The sequence below is a fragment of the Acomys russatus genome, chromosome 12 (genome assembly GCF_903995435.1).
Source record: "Acomys russatus chromosome 12, mAcoRus1.1, whole genome shotgun sequence".
Taxonomy (NCBI): Eukaryota; Metazoa; Chordata; class Mammalia; order Rodentia; family Muridae; genus Acomys; species Acomys russatus.
The window spans coordinates 38,810,061-38,829,021 of record NC_067148.1 but is presented as its reverse complement, the minus strand read 5'-3'; the positions used below and the strand labels follow the sequence as shown (position 1 = coordinate 38,829,021).

Below are 18,961 nucleotides of genomic sequence, written 5' to 3'. Positions count from 1 at the left end.
CCCATCTGCCCCCGGGGGTAAGACGTCCTGCCTGTACTCTGTAATCTCTAGCTTTCGGGGGCGGGGATCTTCTAACAATGCCTAGGAATGAGACAAAGCACCTCAGAGATGAGACCTGGGGCTGAAGATGCTTCCAGGAAGTAAATATTATCCTTTAATGCAGCGGGGAAGGTGGAGGACCTGAATGCCATCAACTTCTGAGGATGACACCTTGGACTCATATCTCTGGCTCTGAAAGTGGGGGAACCACCAAGCTCCTGTCCGTCTTTGGACGTATCCTGTCTGACTTCTGAGATGCTCTGAAAAGCAAACTGTCTCCCCACCCTGGCCCTGGCCAGCTGCTCACTGTTTTAAATGTCATGCTGGTGACTTCTTGCAGGGAGTTCCTGAGTATCTCCAGCCATTCCTTCTCTCCAAGGGGGTCCTCCTGGGTGCCAATCACGTAGATGTCATGGGGGATGTAGTCAGCAGAGTCATCCCGTGTCTTTCCCTGCCCCTTGGAGAGAAACCAGGACGTGATCTTCTTGGGAGGGGGTGCGTTACCTTCAACAGCAAAACCCAACACCAAGTGAGTCAAAGGCATGTCAGGTCAAGGGCATCAGGGGGGATTCAAAACAGGGGAAGAGGAGGATCACATAGTTACAAAAACCACTGAGGCAAATGCCGCGATGAAACACTCAGTGCTGACACCACCTTTCATGTCAGCTATGGTCAGGGCTCCATGAGGTCTTGTTGTAAAGATAACTTCACATTTCATAGAATGGAAACACTGGGAGCTTCTTCTATGGAACCATGCTCTAACTGAACAGGTTGCCAAGCATGTCGTAGGCTCTAGGGTGGCAGTAAGCCCTGAGATGAGGCCCCGTCACCCAGGAGTTTACAAATCCAATGGTGTGTGACATGTCCAGGACGGAGGCCTCTATCCTACTGGCAGAAAGCACCAAAGGCTTCCTGGAAGCAAGTTATGCTCAGCTAAGAACTGAGACAAAGAGGTGCTCCAGAGAAACAGCAGGAGCCGGCAGCGTTCCTTCGCCTCTGTTTTTGAAAAATGAGTGAAAGATGCTCCTTCAAGGCATGATGGGAAACCTACTTCTGGAGATGCACTAAGGACAAGTAGATGTTCTCTCCATACCCCCAAGGTCTCTTGGCAAACAGACAGACAAGAAGGTAAGAATCCAAATAGTAAACACTACTAAACTCTGCTCCCCAGGGCTGTCAGTGGACCATGCGTGAAGACCTTCCCACCCTGCTATGTACAGCAGGGCGCGAGCTTGTTGCACCTATGTCTTCTGCTGGAACGGTGCTCCCGCCCAGCACAGTGGGATGACCCCACCATGTCCAACCAAAAGGACTCTCTACAGACATACAAGAAAACTAGAAAGGTCCTTGTGCCACATGAACAAACCCCTGAGGGTGAGAGCCTAAGGAGTTAATAATAGACTAAGATACTTGTTACATTTGAATTTCTTATGGATGGGTGATTTTTAGAATAAGTATGTCCCATGCAATGGTTATTTGACTGAGAGATTCAGACTTAACTGTATATCTTCTAACTATTTAATTCTAGCTCAGTATTTACATCAAAACATTATTTAGTATAACTGGCAATTAGTATAGTGTAATATTTAGTATAATAATATATGCCAATATATTATTGTTTATGATATGTACCATATATAATATTGTATATATATATTTAGCCCAATATATATTTTGTACCTTAGCTTTTATTTCTAGCTGAGTACTTGTACCAAATAATTATTTAAATATTTTACTTATGTATTTATCATGTGAAATATATGATCATATATTTAGCATATATATTTGTTTATTTCTAACCATACATCTATGGTAAAAACTTAAATATTATTTTTACTAAATTTAAACTTGGGACCATTTATCTATTCATCTATCCTCCCATATATCCATCCATGGATCTATCTCTCCCCCTCATCTCCTCTCTAGATAAACCAGGGCCAAACTTCTTCCTTCGAGGCCTGGGGCCCCGTGGCAAGCTGTGGAGCAACATACTGTGGCTACTCCTGGGGTGCACTAATCCTAAAGCCTGCTTTTCTTGTTCATCATCATCATCATCGGACAAAGGTAGAATTCTCTAGAAAAGAAGTTTTACAGATAGGATGGAGACCAGGACTATGGGGGAGAGATGGAGGTGCTCCCTTGTGCCATTTGCAGATGCTGAGGCAGGAAGGTGGAGCAAAGCAGAGCAGGTAGGAGGGAGGGGGCACAGGGACCCACCCATGTTCCAAGTGCCAATGAAGATGGTGATCATGTCAGGCTCTGGCTGCTCCGAGTGCTTGTTCTTCATCTGCTGCAGGAGTTGGCAGAAGCCTTCTCTCTTCTGGAGGAGGAAGGGCAGACACATTGAGAAAGATCTCCACCTCCCTGCTTGCAGGCCTCAACAAAGGATGTGATTAGCTTAAAAAACACTGAAGCTAACGCACCCCCTCCCAAGAAGATCACGTCCTGGTTTCTCTCCAAGGGGCAGGGAAAGACATGGGATGACTCTGCTGACTACGTCCCCCATGACATACATAAATGTGAAAGGCAGCCACCTGAAGAGATGCATTCAAAACCATGAGCATGTGGCTTCTTGGACCCAGCCATTCCAATGCAAGGATGTGATTTGGAGTAAAAAAAAATTAGGAACTGCACCAAGATCTAACCACAGTAGGGTTCTGCAGCATGTCCATAGAGTTGATTGGTGCTGAGTGCTGCTTTTATTTTAAACATTTAAAAAATTATTTATTTATTTATCTACCTTTACTGTATGTGTATTGGTGTTTTGCCTGTATGTATGTCTATGTAAGAGTGTCAGATCTAAGAGTTACAGACAGTTGTGAGCTGCCATGTGGGTGCTGGGATTTGAACCCCAAGTCCTCCGGGAGAGCAGTCAGTGGCCTTAACTACTGAACCATCTCTCCAGCCCCCTTTTTAAACTTTTGCCTATTTGTATTTGCTCCTTAAAAAACAAAACAAAACAAAACAAAACAAAAAAAACAACGGTACTGAGTTACTTATTTGATGAAAGAAAATATAAAGAAACCAGGGCCAGTGCAGTGGCTCAGCAGGCAAAGGCATTTGACGTGGAGCTGAGCTAAATCCTTGGGATCCAAGTGGTGGATAGAACCGGCTGCTGCAAGCTGACCTCTGACCCCCACACATGCACTGTGGCACACACATGCCCCACTGCTAAATAAATAAATCCAATAGTTTTAAAAAAAAGAAATGTAATGAAACTAAGCAAAGTCAAAAGAACATATTGAGCAGACGCTCCCTGCTCTCTTACACGTATTTCTCCTATGTTGACAACGGGGCATGAAGCTGACTTGCCTCTTAGTCAAAAGGACTGTCGTCAGTAGGGTGGCAAGCTTTAAAATGAGAGCACACAAAATCTCAAGCAGTAACAACATGAAAGGCCGGATGCCCTATGTCCCTGGTTGCAGAGCCAGCCATTTCATAGGATTCATCCTCATTATTGCAAGACTCACAACTGCCCACTGCAAAGGCACCAGCTCATCAACACAAAACCATGGCTTCTTTCTTGAAACCTGTCTTTAGATGGGGATGGCTCAAGAGCCAGTATCTCAACCCCTTTGAGCTTGCAGTAATAGGGCAGAAAAAAAACTAGTTTTGGATCTATGCTCCTGAGGCACAGAACACTGCCCAGATCTGTGACTTCTCTCTGCTCTCTCATCTGCCTGCACTCTCACCACTGTTCCAGTGCGCCTGGCCGGCCTCTGTACCCCCACAATCACTCCCAGGATGGGTGAAAGTAGATGCCTTGGGAACTTGGCGGGGGTTGCCTTATGAGACTGCTCTATTCGGAGCCCTCCCTTAGCTTGTCTCCAGTGTCTGACAGGCAGGGGCAGCCACACATGCCAGGACACATGCCCTATCTGCTCTGCCATCCATCTGCACTGCCTCATATGAACCATACCAACGAGCACAGACAGTGAGGCCTCTGGGTGGGATTCAGCCCATTTGGGGTGACTTCTGAGGTGAGCAATGAAGGGGTAGAGAACCCACCTCTGGCTGGGCTGAGGCACATTCTGGGGTTTTCTCATGGCCCATACACAGTGTCTCTACCTCCGTCTGCCAGTGGTGGTGGTGGAGGTGGCATCTTATGTCCGCAGAGTGGGGCAGAATTTAAAAACAGAAGTCTTCACAGGGGGAAGTGTTGGTCAGGACTCAGATTTAAATCAAGAGCTGACTCAAAGGGCTCCTAAGTCTAGCCAAGAGACATTGTTAATAAAGGCCTTCTGGCCAGCCCAGCACTGGGCGTGAGACAAGGAATGCCTTCTTGTACCTGGAAGACAGCACCTGTGATCCTGGGACAGTGGAACTAAAACTTAGTGAGTCTCAGCTGGCCCTTAGCCACCTAAGCTCAGCTTCCCGGTGTGAAAGGGGTGCTCCAGAACCCAGGCAGCTAATAATCCTAGCCCCTGGCACATCACAGTCTTCAAGACACATGTCCCTTCTTGCCCCACATTAGATATCTAGGGTCACTTACTTTAGAGTCAGCAAAAACATACTCCTTCCTCAGGATTTTTTCCTTCTCTGACTCCACCAAGATCACCAGCTTGTTCAGAAACTTCTGGGACTTGATGAGCTGCAGGACTTCAGAAAAACAGAGGTTCATTGGCTCACACATCTGCTCCTCCAACCACTGTGTCTGATGTCCACTGCATTCGAGGCGCCCAAGCCTCAGCCTGGCCCTCGGGGCTCATTCTTGAGAAGTGTGGCACCCAGAGCAAGCTAGAGTTAGCTTTCATATAAACACGCATGCACGCACGCACGCACGCACGCACGCACGCACGCACGCACGCACATACACAGCACAACTCTACCCATCCTTTTATCTTTCTCCCTCCATGCCGCTTGGCTTCCTCATCTCCTTTCTGTTTTGCTTAATTTGTGAAAAATTAACATTTTTAGTTTTCATTTTTTTTAAATCAAAAATTGAGGGGATGGGGAGGAATCTCAGTAGTTAGGAACACATCCTGCTCCTTCACTGAACTTGTGTGCAATTCTTTGCATCCATATCAGGCAGCTCACCGCCACCTGTAATTCCAGCTCCAGGGGGCTGTGACTCCTCTGTTCTCTTGGGGTACCTGCCCTCACATACATAGACATATAGGCATAATTAAAAATAATAAAGATAAAATTTAAATTTAGTTAAATCATTCCATGAGATTTAAAAATTGTTATTGTTAACAGTATCCTTCTACCCTCCCTCTAATGTCCTGTCCCTACCCCAAGCCAATCAGTCTCAAGTTCCCTAATGAACTCTTTTGAAATTTATCCCATGTTTCCTTAAAAAACAAAAGCAAATTGGGAGATGGCCCAGTGAATAAAATCCTCTGCCTTGGTGATCTGAATTCTTTTTTTCTTTCTTTTTTTTTTTTTTTTTTTTTTTTTTTTTTTTGGTTTTTCGAGACAGGGTTTCTCTGCAGCCTTGGCTGTCCTAGACTCTCTTTGTAGACCAGGCTGGCCTCGAAATCACAGTGATCCGCCTGCCTCTGCCTCTCGAGTGCTGGCATTAATGGCGTGTGCCACCATTCCCGGCTTGATGACCTGAATTCTTATCTCCAGAACCCTAAGGAAAACCCTGATTCGGTATCTGTGATCCATGTGTTCCTACAGGGAGATGGGAGGTAGAGACAGAATTACCTGGAAACTTGGGCCAGCCAGCCACAGGAATGCACAGAATGGCAGAAACAGGAGAGACCCTGCTTCAAAATGAGGTAGAAGGCAAGGCTGGTTCTTATAATTTGTCCTCTGACCTCCACACAGCACACACAGCCATAGTTCATGCCCACATTTATGTGCGCATGCGTGCAGACACACCCACCCACACCTACACATACCATACACATATGCACAATACAGGGAATAGTTCCTATTACATATTAGCTTTCCACTGTAGAAGATAAAGCTTAGTTGTTTTGTTTTTTTTTTTTTCACACATACAGACTGTATTCCCCTCTCACTCCTTACCAGACATGGTTTCTGTTTCCCCATCATCTTTCTACCATCTTTTTTTTTTTTTTTTAAGAGTTTCCCTATGTAGCTATGGCTGTCTTGGAACTCTTTCTGTAGACTAGGCTGGCCTCAAACTCACAGAGATCTGTCTGCCTCTGCTTCCGAATTGCTGGGATTAAAGGCGTGTGCCATCACTTGGATTACCATCCTTTTTTTTTTCTTTTTCTATATTATACGGAGTTTATTAAATGAGCATGGGGGGAGGGAGAAGGAAAAGGGAGGAAGGGGGACCAGAGAGAGAGAGAGAGAGAGAGAGAGAGAGAGAGAGAGAGAGAGAGAGAGAAAAGAAGAAGAAGAAGAAGAAGAAGGAGAGAGAAAAAGTAAGAGGGTAGAGAGAGTGAGAGAGGTCTTATCATCTTATTTTTGCTAGAAAAATACTCAATGCTTATGTTACCATGACTATGACATGGCTCCTGACAGACTAGGCCTGGATACTCTTCTTTTCCCACACAACTTAAAACATGTTTCCTTGAGTTAGGCTCATGAACCCCCTCCCTTAGCTGAGGAGCTACTGGCAGCTGGCTGCTGGGGGAGCCTTAAGAGCATGGCCTGTGCTAGGTACCAAGTCCCAGGGGATGGTCTCACACCCACGAGTACATGGACAGCACACAATGGACTCAGTGAGGACATGAAGTTGGGAGAAGAGAGGAGGTGGGGGTGAGTCTAAGAGGGGTTAAGGGGAGTTTGGGTTGAATATCGTCAAAATACATTTTAAGCATGCATGAAAATTCTCAAGCAATAAAATTATGTTAAACTCTTCCTGTGTTAAAATAACTACAATTACTGTGTTTTCTTTTTTGATACTGCACGCTGAGCTACCATCCTAAGCCTGTGCTATGTGCTTTCCTTGATTGACATTCTCCTCCAAATTTGTAACTCTCAAATTGGGATAGGTTTGGCCCCCATAGACTCCTTCGTTTGAATGTTTGGCCCATGAGGCGCAGCACTATAAGGAGGTATGGCCTGGTTGGAGTAGGTTTGGCCTTCCCAGAGGAAGTGTGTCACTACGGAGTCGGGCTTTGAGGTCTCCTATGCTCAAGCACTGCCCACTGTGGAATCCATTCTCCTTCTGCTGCCTATGGCAAGATGTAGAACTCTGGGCTCCTCCAGCACCATGTCTGCCTGCACACTGACATGCTTCTCGCTGTGATGATAATAGAACCTCTGAAACTGTAGGCCAAACCCGGTTAAATGTTTCCCTTCTTCAGAGTTGCCTTGGTCATGGTGTCTCTTCACAGAAGTAAAGCCCTAAGACAGAAGATGGTACCAATGACTAGGGTAGTGCTGGGACAGGCCTGACTGTGTTTTGGAAAGGATTGTGGAAGGACTTTGGAACTTTGGGCTAGAACAGCCAGTGAGTGTTGAGAGCGCTGTGGGAAGTTCTGTAGGAGCTTGGAAGATAAGGATGTCGAGAGCAGGGCAGAGGATGGAGGCCTGGCCTGTGACATTTTAGAGGGAAGATTCAAGACTCCATCAGGGCTGTTACTATTTTGACTTAAGATTCTGTGGTTCTGGTTTGCTGGGGCTGAACAATCAGCTGTGACTAGCAAGATACCAGAACTGCTAAAGAGAAACTTTGATGTTTTCAGACATTAGCGGTGATGAAGAAGAAACCAGCATCAAGGAGGTGAAATCTGGGAAGTGTTTTCTGAGAGCACAGAGAGGCTATGTCCGAGAGACAGCCAAGATTGTACCCTGCGTTAGCAGCCACATTTAGTACTATTTAAGTCACCAAGATGGTACTAGTTTTGAAGGCATGAAGAGGTCATAGAGAGCAACTGAGGCTTGACATTCTTAGAGGCCAAGAGAGGCCATTGGTGAAGGTGCAGCCTCAGTGGCAGTTGAAGGCCCAGGACTGAAGGGTCAGTTATCCTGGCTGATTTTGTGTGTCAACTTAACATAAGCTAGAGTCATCACAGAGAAAGGAGCCTCAGTTGAGGAAATGCCTCCATGAGATCTAGCTGTTGGGCATATCCTCAATTAGTGAGTAATGGAGCAAGCCATGGGAAGCAGGCAGTAAGCAGCACCCCTCCATGGCCTCTGCATCAGCTCCTGCCTCCAGTATCCTGCCCTATTTGAGGTCCTGTCCTGACTTCCTCCAATGGGGAACTATGATCCGGAAGTGTAAGCCACCGAATAAGCCCTCTCCTCCCCAACTTGCTTTTTGGTCATGGTGTTACATCACAGCAGTAGAAACCTTGACTAAGACACGTTCCCATATGACTAAGCACTTCTCTGTTGTCTGTGGCCTGTGACTAAGTTACTCTCCCAGAGCCTCCAGGTCTGGTGAAAACCTTCTTCAACACCCGGGAATCTACTCCTTTGTCCCTCTTCTTGGACCTTCTCTTTCACATTCCACGCCTTCCTCCTTGTTTTCGCCTTCATTTTGGCATAGTAACGTCTCTAGTAACTTTCCCAGAATTATTTTCTAAGAGCTATTTGACCTTTAAATGAACACATATTAACACATCTACTCATTGTAACGTCTTCATCAGTTACTCTTTGCCCTGCCTCTTTCCCATCTTGGTCCCTTCCCCTCTCCCCCAGTCGTTCTCTCCCTCTCCATGTCTCCTCTCTTTCTCTCCCTCCCTTCCTCATCTCTAGCTCCATCCATTTTCTTGTAAACAGTATCCCGCGTTCTTTATGGCTCAGTAATGCTCATCGCATCATGTACAAGAACACTGTCCTCATTCACTGATGGGCACCAAGGTCAGTCCCATAACTTGGCTGTAACAAATGTTGCTGTGACAAACACGGGCCTGCAGGTATCACTGTGCCATTAACCCCTGTCAGATGTCTGGCTGCCAAAGGCTTTCTTGCATTCTGTAGGCTGTCTCTTCACTCTGCTATCTCTTTCCTTTGCTGGGCAAAAGGTTTTTAATTTTATAATATCTCCTTTGTCAATTTTCGCTTTATTTCCTGAGCTATTGGAGTACTTTTTTTGGGAGGAAGTTCTTACCTAGATCTAGGCCTAGTAGCAGAAGCCATAGTACCAGCACCTGGGAGGTGGAGGCAAGAGGATGAGGAGTGAATGCCTGGGCTACATGAGGCCATCTCAAAAAAAAAAAAAAAAAGGACTTGCCTATGCATATATCTTGAGGTATTTTCCTATAGCACTTGCCTGACATGCATAGAACCTTAGATTTGATCTCCATGACAGCAAAACTAACTAACCAAACAAACAAATAACCACTTTGAACCCTGAGTCTCTAGTGGGAGTCCCTGGTAGACTTCTCAACAGAGATGGAAGGAAGGAGTGTGTCCTTCATGACTCCAATGGGAAAGTTTCTAGACTCTAAGCATGGGGTCGCATGCTGAGTCCTGTGGGAATCCCTAATGACTTCTGGATCCTACCTCAGTCAGGAGGTTGGACAGCCTCTCCATAGAGCCCATAAGTGCCTTCTCTGTTGTGCTGAGCTCTTGGGACATTCTCTACCCAGAGACACCTGTTAGTCATTGAGGTGGTTTTCTGGATTTTTTTAAAAGATTTTTAAAATTTATTAAGTATACAGTGTTCTGTCTGCATGTACCAGATCTCATTAGAGATGGTTATGAGCCACCATGTGGTTGCTGGGAATTGAACTCAGGACCTTTGGATGAGCAGTCAGTGCTCTTAACCTCTGAGTCATTTCTCCAGCCCCGATTTTCTGGATTCTTTCATGAGCTCTTCTCTCTCCCCTCTTTTCTTTTACTAAGACTTATTGGTATGAGCTCCTTGGGCCGGTAAAATTTAGAAAAGCCTGCTGCGTATGGTGGCGCATGTCAGGAGCCTGTGCAAGGAAGAGTACCATCAGGGCCAACTCTGAGGCCAGCCTGAACTGCAGAGTGAGTTCCAGGACAACCCAGGCTAGAATTAGACTCCGCCTCAAAACCAAAAACAAAATCAAATCCACCTTCTGGGAGTTTCCCTCAATTTTACCTTTTTACTCTTTGGCTGTTTTTATTCTACACTTGATAGTACCAGGGGCCCACACATGACAGACAAGCATTTGACAGCAGAAGTATATCTCCAGCCCTTTACACTTAAAAAAAATCTATTTATTTCTTTTTGGATTCTTGGAACAAGGTTGTATACAGCCAAATCTGACTTGAATTCCTGACACCCCCACCCCAGCCTTTGACTCTTGTACAGAGTTATTCTTACTTTTTCTCTCCTCTGTTAATTTAAAAATATATTTTTAAAAGAGTTATTTATTTACATAGATGAGTGCTCTATCTGCATGCACACCGCCACACAGAAGAAGGCATCAGATCCCAGTACAGATGGTTGAGAGCCACCATGTGTTTTCTGGGAATTGAACTCAGGACCTCTGGAAGAGGAGACAATGCTCTTAACTACTGAGCCATCTCTCCAGTGCCTAAAAAAATTTTTTTAATGAAAAATTGTTTATTTGTTTTTTGAGACGGGGTCTTTCTATGAAGTCCTGGTTGTCCTCTAACTCTCGACATAGACTAGCCTGTCCTCAAACCTACAGAGATTTGCCTGCCTCTGCCTCTCAAATGCTAGGATTAAAGGCATGCGCCGCCATTCTTGGTTTTAATTAAACTTTGTATTTTATGTATACGGGTATTTTGCCTGTATCTATCTGTGCACCAAATGCATGCAGAGCCCACAGAGGCCAGAGGAGGGCATTGCGTCCCCAGAACTAGGGTTACAGACGGTTGAGAGCTGTGCTAGAACCAAACCTGGGGCTCCAGAAAGAACACCCAGTTTCTTAGCTGCAGAGCCGTCCCAACAGTTCATTTCATAGTCTTATGCTCTTATTTCAGTCCATTATTTTATCTATATAACTCCTCCCCGTCATGTGTTTTGTCTTTTCATCCACTTTTGTCTTACTGTCCCACCCTTCCTTCTTTGTTGCAAGCTCAGAAAAATAAAGACACAGACATAACCAAGACATTTCCAATTAAAGTTGGTTTCATAAAGAAACTGCCATTACATTTTTGTTAGCTGAAGAAGGGCAACTGAAATTTGCAGTTATGAGGTTGAATTATGTGATTTCTGACTTTTGTGGGTCTGAAATAGTCAGCGTTGATCCTTTCATATGACACAAGAGGAAACATTGTGCACCATCATTTACAGCATGGGCTGGGAGGCTCAGTGGTTAAGAGAATTATAGCTCTTGTAAAGGACACAAGTTTGGTTGCCGGCACCCATGTCAAACAACTTACAACTGTAACTCCAGCTCTAGGAGATCCAAAGCCTCTTCTAGTCATCTGCACACACATATGCGTGCACACAGACACACATAGTCACACACACACATATGCAAACAGGTGCACACATGTAAATTTGTAAAAAGGAAAGTGTAAATTTCCTGAGTGTTGTGATTGCAGACATGAACCTCAATGCTCAGTTTGCACTATTACTCTTTTTCTTTTCTCTTTCTTTCTTTCTTTCTTTTTTGAGACAAGATCTCACTATGTAGGCCTGTTTGCCCTGGGACTTCCTATATAAGTCACACTGGCCTTGAACTCACAGAGGTCTGCCTGCTCTGCCTTTAAAAAGCTGTACCACCATGCACAGGCTACAGCCTATTACGTTTTGTTTCTTTTTTCTTTTGGTTTTCACAGGGTTTCTCTGTGTAACTTTGGCTGTCCTGAACTCACTTTGTAGGCCAGGCTGGCCTTGAACTCACAGCGATCTGCCTACCTCTACCTCCAGAGTGCTGGGATTAAAGGCATGTGCTGCCACTCCCTCCACCCCTGGAACCCTCCCTACCCCCAGCTACAGCCTATTACTTTTAAAAGCATCTGGGAGGGTACAGTACAAGGTTATCAAGCAACATATGATTGTATTTAACATTTGCTTATTTGTGTTTTCTGCTTCCTTAAAACCAGTGGGATGTAGATTATGTATCAAATGCAATTATGTCGATGGTGCCAGGAGGATCAGGAGTTCAAGACCAACCTCATCTCCACAATGAATTCAAAACTAGTTTGTGAAACATGAGTTTTTGTCTCAAAAATCCCAACTAACCAAATAAAACAAAACATCCACCGGAAGGAATTTCTTCTCTCTCTCCTCTCTCAACATTTTCACTTTGTTTTTTTATTTTAATTGACAGAGAAAGCTGTACATTATACACAAGGACACACACGAGGCTCTGGAGTGTGGGTAAATCTAAGTAGCACGGGTAGTAAATTACATAGCTGTCACAGTAACCAGAGCACCTAGCACCAAACTCTGGCTCTCAGCACTCCTCAGGAGTTCAGTGTGTCCCAGTTAGCTGTCACCGGTGACCCTGCTGCAATTGCTCTCTTGACCTACTCTCCCTGCACAAGTGGCACGCACTTTTCTAAGCCAAGTGCTTCCGGCACAGCCTTCCTGCTCAAAACATCTGTCACTCCCCAGCTGCACACAGTAAGGCAGAGGCGCCCTGGCCTGATGCAGTGAGCTTAACTCTATAATTACCCTGCAGCTTGTTACTCCAGAGGCTGGAGGCGCTTTCCTGGTTCACCTCCTCACCCTCCACCCCCATCCCATTCCGTCAACACGGGGAAGGTAACTGTACCAGTGACACCACCGGCAGTAGCCAATTGCACCAAACACTCTCTCCGTGGCAGGCACCACATATTTTGATATTCATCCTTTTAAGCCTTCTAGCAAGATGCAAGAGGACAAGAGAGACGACATCAAACCAAGTCACAAGGGCTGAGCCAGGAACTCAGTTCTGAATTTCTAATACCTCCCATGCTGTTTACAGATGGAGCTGAGGGCCCAGTACCCCCAAAACTTAGCACCCTGACAGGAGGGAAGGGGAGGCAGAAAGGACTTCCTGGTCTTCCTCTAAGCTGGTGATAAAGCCCTCATGTGACAAGTATGCTGCCCACATCTGGAGGGAAGAAAACCTATTGCCAAGGACAAACAAGGCTGAGAGGAAGCTGAGCTTACAGGCCTGGCCAAGCTCCTCCCGCCCCCTAAACTTAACTCCCAGCCCCTCTGTGCCATCATCCTCCAGCCCCCAACTCTTCCCCAAAAAACCCAGCACTCAGGGAGGCAAAGGCAGAGGCAAGCGGATCGCTCTGAGTTCAAGGCCAGCCTGGTCTACAAAGTGAGTCCAGGACAGCCAAGGCTACACAGAGAAACCCTGTCTCAGGAGAGAGAGAGAGAGAGAGAGAGAGAGAGAGAGAGAGAGAGAGAGAGAGAGAGAGAGAGAGAGAGAGAGAGAGAGAGAGCTTTTCTTCCCCAGTACTATCTTGGCCGTTCTCTGGCTGTACCCTACTCCTGCTCAGGGCCAGGCGGGGCTCAGGAGAGGAGGCACAGAATCAACAGACCCCCTTCCTAGCCCCTGCCTGGTCATTCTCCCACTCAACTCAGAGCAGTGAGGGGATGTGTAAATTGTCCTCACAAGCAAGAGTTCATGGCCCCTCATGCAATGTCCACGGGACATCCATTGTCATCATTCCCACTTTACAGACTGGAGTCACCGTCAGGCTAGCTTACTAGGCCTGTGTGGCACAGCTGGCAGGGGGCGGGACCTGGATTTGAAAGTGTGTCGTCAAACCCCAGGTTGGGTTGATGAACGTTCATCCATTTCTACCCTCAGAACCTCCTGTGGCAGTAACGCTACAGCACTAAGGTCTACCCTGAAACTTCTGGCTTGGGAGTTCCTCTGAGGTCCTCTTCATGGGGCACTTATCTTGCTGAGGAGGCTGTCATCCACCACTCCCCTTGTCCTCTAGTTCCGTCTGCCCCCTTCCCAGGCCTATTTCTGTTCTTCTCCAAGATCCTGTGTCCCTCCACCTCATGGTGTTTGCATCCTCTAGGAGACTCCTCCCTTAGTCCCCTGTCCAACTGGTCGCTTGACCACCCGAGATCTCAGCTCATACATTGTTCATTGCTTAAAATGGCGAGTCTTCTTTCTCCAGTCCCCTAAACCATTCCCTCTTCCCAAAGGACCTCTGCCTATCATGCTGTTCGGTTTTCTTTAAAGCGTCTGAGTTGCCGAGTCCACTGTAGTGATAGATTTAGCTGAGTATGTATTCACTCTCAGTACACCAGAATACAACCCGCACGTGGGTAGGGACCACGTCTGCTCTGGCTGCTGCTCTGTGCACAGCAGTGGCTTCTCCCACCAGCTGTCCTGGGGATTGTTCCCACTGTGTGCACAAATACTGGACAGTGCAACGCACAGAACTGCAATGGCTCAGCGGGGCCCGTGAGAACGGCTGCTCTCAGAGAAGCTGGGTGCTGGGCTGTACCTCATGTTGTTCACTCAGTCTTTCTCATCCATGAGAACTAGAAACTGAGGATCAGAGAGATGGGTCAAGGTCCCCCAGCTGCTACGTGACAGAGCTGGGTTATGAATTTGGACCATTTAGACACAGAGTTCATATACTTCAGTTCCACGGGGTGAGTGGTGTGCTAAGGGTGCCAGCACAGCAGTTCATCAGTCTAGGGTCATCCCATCAGTATAGGGCCTGTCCCAGCATAATGAGGTAACTGCGTGCTTGTAGGGAGGAGAAGAACCATCACACACAGAGACATGAGATCACCATGCATATTCATAGGAACTCTATGGGACAGTTGTGGCAAGTAATTTATAATCTCATTTCCAGGGATGGTGGCAAAGTATGCAGGGGAGGCACCTGAGGGGTGTCCTTTATAGCAGGACAGGAATTCCATAGGCAGGGAGAAGCTCAGGGACCACCCTCCAAAAAGGGTGGCACTGGCTTTTCGGACAGTCACTGAGGTGGTTTGAATGAGAGCAGTCCCTATAGGCTCATATATTTGACTGCTTGGTTCCCAGTTGGTGGAACTGTTTAGGAAGGATTAGGAGGTGTGGTCTTGTTGGGGGAGTAGTGGCAGTGAGGGGTGGGCTTTGTGGTTTTAAAAGCCTACAGCATTTCTAGTTAGTTTTCTCTCTGACATCTGTTGTGAATCAAGATGTGGGCTCTTAGCTACTGACCCAGTGCCATGCTTGCCTGCTTGCTGCCATGCTAGCCACTGTGATGGTCATGGAGTCTAACTTCCTGGAACTGTGAGCCCCACATGAAATGTTTTATTTTGTAAGCTGTCGTGGTCATGATGTTTGTCACAGCAATAGAAAAGTAACTAAGACAATCACTGTTGAGAAGATATCTAGTCATTGGTCATTTGTAAGAGCTCCCACAGGGAACCAGAACATGTGGTGTGTGTTTGCAGGGTTAGGGTGGGATGGGGCTTGGGGGTTGGATGACTTACTTTTTTTGTGGCTGTAGAACTTGTCCTCAGACCCATCCTTGGACTTCTTAATGATCAGTTTCCCGGACTCAACGTCCACTTTGAGGTGCATTTTCTGTGAAATGCCCAGGGACTCTGACTTCACCTTCAGAGTGTAAGAAATGCAGTCAGTGGCTGGGCTTTGGTGGCGCCAACTCTGATCAGTTTGTCTATATGATTGGGGAAGCCTGGGTCAATGTCCTCAGTGGGGCTACCTGCTATTATTTCTAGGCTTTCCCAACCTTGGCCTGACAACACCGCCATATACCATAGCATGCCTGAATTTGGCTTACACTGAAGCTGAGCCTGGCTCACCCGTTGTGCACCCCAGCTGTTCCACCAGCAGATCTGGTGGAGGAAACAGATGAACTGTTGGGGAATGGCTCACTCACTGATTAGTTTGACAACATTTATTAATCTAATGTGTCATCTACTTCTGGAAGGAATCTTAGCAATAGATTCACACTCTGGGGCCTTGTTAAAACCACTAATTGAGCATCTACTGGTAATAATTAGGAAGAAGATGCTTGCCTGGGCATGTGAGCATGTGCAGAAAGGGAAAAATCTGAGCTGGCTATGGTGGCACTTTTAGATGGGGGCAAGAAGAGCCTGTGTGCCTATCTATCTCAAGCAAAACAAAACCAAAAACAAAAAATAAAACCAACCAAAAAAAAGGGGGGGGGGATAGAAAAGTCAGGCAAGGTGGTTTTGTGGGTAAAGGAGCCTGCCACCAAGCCTGGTGACCTGGAGTCAATCCTTGGGACCGTCACATGGTGGAAGAAGAGAACTTGTCCTTGCTAGCTGTCCCCTTTTTTCCCCCCACTCCCTCCTCCCACTAAACAAATAAATGTAATAATTTTAAAAACAAGGTGGTAGGAAGAAAATGGAAACCTGTCTTCTGTGGGCTTACTTTTGGGGGGCGGTTGAATAGGGTTTAACGGGGGGAGGGTGGGGTGTCTCATGAAGGCAGGACCAGGTTTGGCTATAAGCATCAGAATCTTGGGAACACATTGCAAAACAAGACAAAACAAAACAAAACCCCACCTGTCTAGGTCACGACCTAAGCCAGTAATTTTACAAAGAAAATCACAAGAATTGTTTCCTTTAACTGCCCTTCCCCCAGACACTATTTTATAGGCAGTTTGTGGCCCTCAGTTTGATGTCCCTCCTCCTTCCCATTTTAAGGAGGACAAATTAATACCACCCTGGACCAATGAGGAGCTCTTCTTTTGCAGCCTCCCCATGAAGGGGATGTCACTGATACATACATTTAGGCAGCAATCCTCATGTGTATCCACTTTCCCAGCTGGGTGGCTTCTCTGATTACTATTGCCTGCCACTGGCTTCCCTGACTCTCTCGAGCCCAAGTTACAAGTCCTCTCTCCACAGGTACCAAAATGGCCCCCAACAGGAGATTTCCAAGTCAGCCACCACTGCTCCAGAGCCACTTACCTCAAAGGTGACTGGCGGGATGAGGGAGTGCCTGTTGGGAGACTCAGAGCCCTCATGCAGCAAGGCTTTGACCTGCGGACAGTGGTGATGAGTTAGAGTCACAGGAATGAGGAAGCTGGGATGTGGACACTCTTGGTGCACAGAGGGGACAACAGAGAAGCCAAGATGTGCTATAGGGCCCCATGAGTACCTTGTCTTCAATGGAAGACAGCAGACTTGTCAGTTGGCTGAGTTTGGCCACCATATTGATGGGACTGGCTTCACCAGGCACCTGGGAAATGAGAATTAGAACAAATGAGGTTTGGCTGAAGGTGAGCTGTGGGGTGGGCACTGAATACTTGCCGTGCTGCTAACCTTCCCATCTTCTACCCTCCAGTACCCCTATCACCCCCTATCTAAAGACGAGGATGCGGTGGCATATATGAGCACCCCCAAATTCCTACGGCCGAAAAATAGATCTTTGCCTCTAACTCTACCTCACCCACAGAGCTTCTCACCTCACCTACACAGTCCTTAAAACTCTGGGGCTGTCCTCGAGCATCACCTCCCCCCCCCCCCCACGTTGCTTGAGCTGCTGTCCTTGCTCTGTTTCTAAAATATACCCATCCCCAAGGCTTAAACCCCTCACTGGTTGCTTCCCACGGCAGACAGAACCACATGTAAGCTCCGAAGCTCCCAAGCTCCACACCCTGTCTCTGAGGGCACTTGCAGGCTCAGATGCTCCACACTGAGGCACTGTCCTTCTCACTTCTGATCTGCCTCGAGCTACACTTGCTAGGAATACCCAGCCGCTTGGACTTCATCTTGCCATCTAGATCTCAGGTGCCACAAAAAGGGCTCCTCTGACTGCCTCACCTCAAACAGCCACTTGGTTGTTTCTGTCAAATCACCCTGCTGTGCTCTGAAATCAGTCATCACGGGGTTGAAGCTGTTGCTTTCACTTGTGAATCTGGCATACGATTCTCCTGATAGAACATGGGGTCCATGAGGACTGAGACCAAGAGCACTGTGCTTGGTGTTTTAATACTGGCATCTGGCCAATAAAGATGCTTAAAAGACCTGGTTAGTGACCGCCGGGGCTCTGAAGACTGTGGTTACTTTTCTAAAGACAAGTAGGCTAATAAATGGTGATTCCAGACTGGGACTGGTACCCACGTGTGCTGGGCCTGACTCCACACATGTGTTTCTAGAATAGACAAGGCCGATGCACTGGCTGCGTGACTGAGGTCCCAAGAGTGATCCCCAGCAATGAAAAACGAAAAACCAAAACAAAGCTGGATTCTGAATTATCTATGGTGCGAGGACACACATCCCTGCTGGAGAGGCGGAGCTAACAAGGCCCCACCCCTGTTTACAGAAGTGGGATGAACAAACTAGCCATGCTTATGACTAACTTGCCCTTCACCACAGTCTTTGCTCACTATCAGCCAGGCTACACAGGCTTTTGGCTTGCTTTTCTCTTTTTTTCTTTTCTGTTTGCTTGAGATGGGGTCTGGAGGTACAGCCCAGGCAGGCCTTCAGATTTCTTCGTGTCCTGTAAGTTGGGTTTACAGGCCTCCATCGTCAAACTTGGCTTTGGCTATACTTTTAAAAAGTTTTGTGGGCCTGACCCAGGGCACGTGCCATCCCCTTGGTGAGCAACTATTTTGACTGTTGTATTTTTTTTTTTTTTTTCCTTTTCAGCTCTCCGTAATGCTTCTCTGAGCTCACCAAGGAAAAGGGTGCTATGGTGGCAAGAGTCAGTGCCCTGCCAAGATGCCAGACACACTGGGCATATCTGCTCCTCCCCCCACTGTGCAGGGTAGGACATTACTGCAAGGACAAGGGAGTGAAGAGCCGGGGGGGGGGGGGGAGACTCTGAACTCGGGCCCAGGGCCAGTCTTCTTTCTTTTGGCCCCTGTATCAGGTCACCCCCCTGGACTGTAAGGTCTAAAAGCCTATCAAGATAAACACTCCTGGGAGACAACAGACAGCACAGTGGGTAAGAGCACTTTCCAGTCTTCCAGAGGACCAGAGTTCAGTTCCCAATACGCACACTGGATAGCTTACAACTGCCTGTAACTCCAGTTCCTAAGGCTTCAACATCCTCTTATGGGTTCTGTGGACATCTCTCTCTCTCTCTCTCTCTCTCTCTCTCTCTCTCTCTCTCTCTCTCTCTCTCTCTCTCTCTCTCACACACACACACACACACACACACACACACACACACACACACACACACCAAAACAAAACACAAAAAAC

The 18,961-nt window shown here is 46.9% G+C and overlaps 1 protein-coding gene across 1 annotated transcript in view; it reads right to left on the bottom strand.

Moving 5' to 3' along the window:
• The window catches only part of Inpp5d (inositol polyphosphate-5-phosphatase D), a 110,994-nt gene that overhangs the window by 25,974 nt on the left and 66,059 nt on the right, over nucleotides 1-18,961 (bottom strand). Inside the window, exons 7-12 of the mRNA XM_051154270.1 lie at nucleotides 16,911-16,991; nucleotides 16,721-16,792; nucleotides 15,251-15,374; nucleotides 4,532-4,638; nucleotides 2,257-2,359; nucleotides 347-543 (exon numbers count right to left, since the gene is read on the bottom strand). Coding sequence (XP_051010227.1) covers nucleotides 347-543; nucleotides 2,257-2,359; nucleotides 4,532-4,638; nucleotides 15,251-15,374; nucleotides 16,721-16,792; nucleotides 16,911-16,991 — 684 coding nt within the window. The remainder of the gene's footprint in view (nucleotides 1-346; nucleotides 544-2,256; nucleotides 2,360-4,531; nucleotides 4,639-15,250; nucleotides 15,375-16,720; nucleotides 16,793-16,910; nucleotides 16,992-18,961) is intronic.